Raw genomic sequence first — 5,371 nt, forward strand, 5'->3', positions numbered from 1 at the left:
TTAAAGGGGGAAAAAAACAAACTAAATTGCCCATGTGTAAGCCCCTCCTCACGAAGACTGGAAATAACATACTGGAACATGACTTTGTAGTTTCATCTGCATACCTGGTTGCCCTCTTGGGGCGGGACTTGTTAACAAAACTGCAAGCTAAAATCTTCTTCAGTGATAATCAGATTGTAGTACAGCTGCCAGCAATGCAGGGCTCAAATTATCGAATGGCCCTTCAAGCAATCAAGATTGTGTCAGAGGCCAAAGGGACTGAGATTTTAGAGAATGTTAATCCATGTGTGTGGGCAGACAGAACCCCTGCCCGACCAAATGCATAACACAAATTAAAATCTTCTTTAAAAAGGGAGAGCCCTGTGTGCGTAAGGCAGTATCCTCTGAAAAAAGCCACCTGTGCAGGCTTGAAGCCGTTCATTGAGAAGTTCAAAAGTTATGGTTAGCTAATAAAGGGATCATCCCCCTTTAACACCCCAATTTTGGGTGCGCCCAAGGCAGATAGCACCTCCTTCAGGTTAGACCAAGACCTGAGAACAGTGGCTGACTGCCCTTTGTGCCTCAAAAACAATTCAAAAATGTTTGAGCCCCCAGCTCAAATGAGAAGTCGCCCATGCGCTTACTATCCTTTTCAGAGATTTCAAATTGACTTTTCAGAGTTGCCCCAGACTCATAGCTATCGGTACCTGCTAGTAATGATAAAACCAATTGACCGCACCTTAAAGACAATGCTCACTAAAATTTGTTTAAAGATTAAGTTGAAAGGCCACAGGCCTTGCCAATCACCTTGACTCGAGTACGGTACACCCCCAAGGGAAGTATTAAATTGACACCTTTTAAACGTTCCATGAGCGCCCACCTCAGATATTACCTATGGCTGATAGCTTAAATGTGAATTTAAAAGTAAAAGTTTTAAGATTCAAGGTTATGTTACTGCTTTGCAGTCTGTTTTGTTTTCACAGGTTTGCGACACCGCACCAATCCTGGCCTTTAGATGCTCCAGTGCATAATCTCAATCCCAGCGATTGGGTGCTAATCCAGTCCTAGAAAGATGAACCACTTACTGAGAAATGAAAGGGTCCATTCCAGGTTCTACTCACCACTCACACGGCTATAAAAGTCGCTAGAGGAAAGAAGTGGATCCATCACACTGAATAAAGGCATCACCTGCACCAGAGAGGGTCACACCGGAAGCTGACCCACCTGAAGGTCACCGTTGGAATAATGAACCCCTGAAAGGACTCAAGTAGCTCTACAGAAAGAGGGCACTGTCGTTTCAAGGGTTCCTGATGAACGGAACAAAACTGAGTTCCAAAAGTTAAAAAAAAAAGTGTTTTTGTTGTCAACATTCTAGTAGCTAGAACAAAGGCGTCCCAGGCCTCACTTGCTGTTTAGAGAAAACCATCAATGCCACAGCAATAATAGTTTGCGCCTTTAAGTGCATAGTCCACCACGAGACCAAAGAGAGTATAAGTTTGAGAAAAGCCTTTTGAGGGGGGAATTGTAGTAAAAATGTAACCTAAAAGCCATTGTATGTGTCTTAAGCAGCACATAGTACTGTAAGAGCTGCGCATGCCTGGAATGAGCAGACAGTAACCCTAAGATAAGGTTGCCAAGCAAACCACTGGCAACCAATCAAAAGTAACACGCTGGCTGAGGAATGCAAGCTAAGTGATAAAACTGTAGCGCGGAGGTTGCCCAGGGTCGACTCTGCTTTGAGCGTGAGCTCCTTTGTCGAACTGTTTGCAAACAATAAAATCGAGTTGGACCCAGCCTGAAGTTGACTCTCCTCTTTGGGGCAAATTGGACTAGCCTCCAGGGGGCGAAACTAGCATTTTGTGCAACAAGCTGCGAGGGGATAAACCAGAGAGGAGGAGTTTTTACAGGTATTTACAGATACTTGTAAATACCTGTAAAAGTATTTACAGAATAGAGCTGAGTGATTCTTCCTTTTAAGGCCTTTTGTGTCATTCAGCTCTATTCCATAAATACCTTTAATTGTGATTTGCTTCTTTTAATTTACTAGTAAACTCTTGTGGTTAAACCCTGGGTCTGCAATGTCTGTCACCCTGTGTCTTCAGCCTAAACCCACATTACTGGAAAGGGGAAGGTAAAAGAAGGAAGGTGGGACTCTTAAGGATGCAAGAAATCCTTAAGGAGTTGCTCAGGGGATCCAGGTCATAAGGGAAACCCTAACAATTCAACAGTCTGTTATCAACATTTCCACACAACTTGCACCAGCATGTGAAACAACCAGCAGCGCATGATGAGATGCATGCGCAGTGGATGCAAGATGAACCCCCCCCCCCGCACTTGATACCACTCTGGGATTTAGCTCCTACAGACCCTAGGTATAGAATTACACCCCAAAGAACTACATCTGTAGCAACACAAATGGAGAACTTTTCATAACCCCAAAGCCACAGTCAGTCAGTACCAAACATAACATCACAAAAGAGTGAGCTTTCAGACTGCACGCAGGATAGCTGGAGCAGAGGAACATCATTACCGCCATTTGCATACGCCGTTTTTTTTTTTTTTTGCTTGGCTTGCCGTGATAGGCTATGTAAATACTTATGTAGCCTATCACGGCAAAGACCAGGATGCAAATGGCGGCCGTGGCAGCCGGTCAAAAGACCAGCTGGAGCCGCTGCCGTCCGGAACATCCGCCCCAGGTAAGCTTCATCCCAAGGGGAATCCGCAGGGGGGCAGGCCAGTGCATTCGGCCTCACTGAAATCCATGGTGGAATTTCCTAGGGATGGCGGAGAATTTCGCCACGGATTTCCCCCGAAATCTGTGGCGGAATGGCCTGCCCCCCCCCCGCAGATCCCCCCTGGGACGAGACTTACTTGGGGCGGATGTTCTGGATGGCAGCGGCTCCAGTGGCAGCTTTGGCGGCGGCAGCGGCTGGTCTTCTGACCGGCTGCCGCCACCGCCATTTGCAGTCTGGTCTTTTGTATTTTTTTGTTTTTTTACATAGACATGGTAGGCTATGTAAAGACTTATGTAGCCTATCACGTCTGGGTTAAAAAAAATACCGCGTACGCAAATGGCGGCACTACGGCGGCCGCCATTTGCGTTCCTTATTTTTCGCCATCTTAGTCTACGTAAATATTTACGTAGGCTATTACGGCGAAAATAAAGGGAAACGCAAATAGCGTTGTGGGCGCTATTTGCATTCCTTTTTGATTCGCTGTTTTATCCTACGTAAATATTTATGTAGACTATGACGGCGAAAAATAAGGAACACAAATGGCGGCCTCCGTAGCCGCCGCCATTTGCGTACGTGTTGTTGTTTTTTAACACAGACGTGATAGGCTACGTCAATATTTACGTAGCCTATCACGGTTGAATACAGGGACACAAATGGCGGCGGCTATGGCCACCGCCATTTGCGTCCCTGCTACCCAGCGGCTGGATGTCCGGCTGCTGGCGGAGCTGGCCAGCGGCTCTGCAGAATCCCCGCAGAGCGGAGCTGGCTGGGCAGGACTCCAGGGGGAGGGACGGAGCGCCTCCCCCCCGTCAAGGATTCTGGGGGAAGGGACGGAGCGCCTCCCCCCCACCGCGATGCAGATCCGCGAAACGGTAAGTGACTTTTGTACATCCCTAAAATTCTCTGCCATCCCTACTGGCTACCACTTGTCTATTTTCAGGTCTTTGAGAAGTGTTACCTCCTATTATATCTATTGAAATCTTAGAATCAAGAGTGACAGAATTGGAAGGGATCCTGAATCTCTTTGCAATCACAGTCTTTGGGATGTAAGGGACTCGGGAGAGGTTGTTCAGAACTATGCCAAACCCACAACAATATTACAGCTTTCCATTACTTGAAAAAAATAACAAAACCCCATTCCACCAAGTCAGTATGAAAATATACAGAAACAATATAGATGAATTGATAGTTTTATTTTTAGTTTTTTAAAGGATCCCAATTATTCCTGTAAGGATAAGCAGCAGAGTAAATTGTGATTGACCAACTGGAAAAGGAATTGGCAGAGATTTTTTCTTCCAGTGCATTATACTCTCACAGATTCTTTCTCCTTATTAAATGATCTTTACAATTAAGATTGGGCCTCAGGAGAATAATGTAACATTTGGGGAGAAAGATGCAGCCCAGGAGACCAACTCCAGAGGCCAGTATGGAGAAGACCTCCACGGCCACCATGGACTTCCCCTTGGTGCTCAGGTAGGTGGGCACAAAGGAGACCCAAACGCTGCAAAACACCAGCATGCTGAAGGTGATAAACCTGGCTTCATTGAAACTGTCAGGCAATTTTCTTGCTAGAAAGGCCACCATGAAACTAATGAGAGACAGGAAACCCATGTAGCCCAGGACAGTGTAAAACACGGCAACCGAGCCTTCATTACATTCCACTATGATCTCTCCAGTCAGGGAGTGGAAGTCCAAGTTTGGGATTGGGGGAGAGGTCACCAGCCAGACAGCGCAGATCATAGCTTGGATGAGGGGACAGGCTAAGACTACGGAGTTTGTCAGTTGTCTCCCCAAGAGTTTTCTGGCCATGTTTCCAGGCTTGGTGGCCATGAAGGCCAGAACCACCGTGACCGTTTTGGCCAAAATGGAAGAAACAGCAACAGAGAAGATGATGCCAAAAGCAGCTTGTCTGAGAAGACATGTGACCTTTGTGGGTCGACCAATGAACAGGAAGGAGCAGAGGAAGCAGAGCAGGAGGGAGATGAGGAGCACATAGGTGAGGTCTCGGTTGTTGGCTTTGACAATTGGTGTGTCACGGTGTTTAATGAAGATTGCCAGCACTAGAAATGTGATCAGAGAGAGGAAAAGGGATAGAGAAGCTAAACCAAATCCCAATGTGTCTTGAAAAGAAAGGAAGTGGATCTTCTTGGAAATACACTGGTCTTGGTTCTTGTTTGGGTGTTGATCTTGTGGGCACGGGGCACAGCGATCTGCATCTGGAATGAGCAACAGCATCTCAAACATGACTCAGATGTCCTTTTTGTGGGACCAGTCCAGCCCTCAAAGAAAGACATGGAAATATCCGTTCTCTAGCTTATTTTACACCTTTTGGTTTTTTCTTTAAGCTTTGGAAATCTTGAGTCTGGAGTAGGAATGTACGAAAGTTCTGCCACGGATCTCGGGGAGGCCAAATGCCAGAGCATTCAGCCCCCCAAAATCAGTGGCGGAATGGCCCGCCACCCCCCCCCGCCACCCCCCCAGGACGGGACTTACCTGGGGCGGATCTTCCTGGCGGCGGCGGCTCTGGCAGCGGCTCCGGCGGCGGTTCGGCAGCGGCAGCTGCAGTGGCTGGTCTTCCGACCAGCTGCCGCCACTGCCATTTCCAAGTTTAAAAAAAAAAAACGTGATAGGCTACGTAAGGATTTACGTAGCCTATC

General features: G+C 47.0%; 1 protein-coding gene across 1 annotated transcript; it reads right to left on the minus strand.

Moving 5' to 3' along the window:
• Positions 1-4,025: 4,025 nt before the first annotated feature.
• Positions 4,026-4,958, minus strand: LOC146340997 (vomeronasal type-2 receptor 26-like). The gene has a single exon (XM_084807310.1). It carries the CDS (start codon positions 4,956-4,958, stop codon positions 4,026-4,028), a length of 933 nt encoding a protein of 310 aa, XP_084663436.1.
• Positions 4,959-5,371: the final 413 nt, after the last annotated feature.

Source organism: Heloderma suspectum, chromosome 6 (genome assembly GCF_057233095.1).
Source record: "Heloderma suspectum isolate Gila_16-S chromosome 6, 16-S_ref, whole genome shotgun sequence".
NCBI classification, from domain to species: Eukaryota; Metazoa; Chordata; class Lepidosauria; order Squamata; family Helodermatidae; genus Heloderma; species Heloderma suspectum.

Bases quoted from the DNA above. Each gene is read 5' to 3' on its own strand.
- LOC146340997 (XM_084807310.1), bottom strand. From the start codon at position 4,958: ATGTTTGAGATGCTGTTGCTCATTCCAGATGCAGATCGCTGTGCCCCG.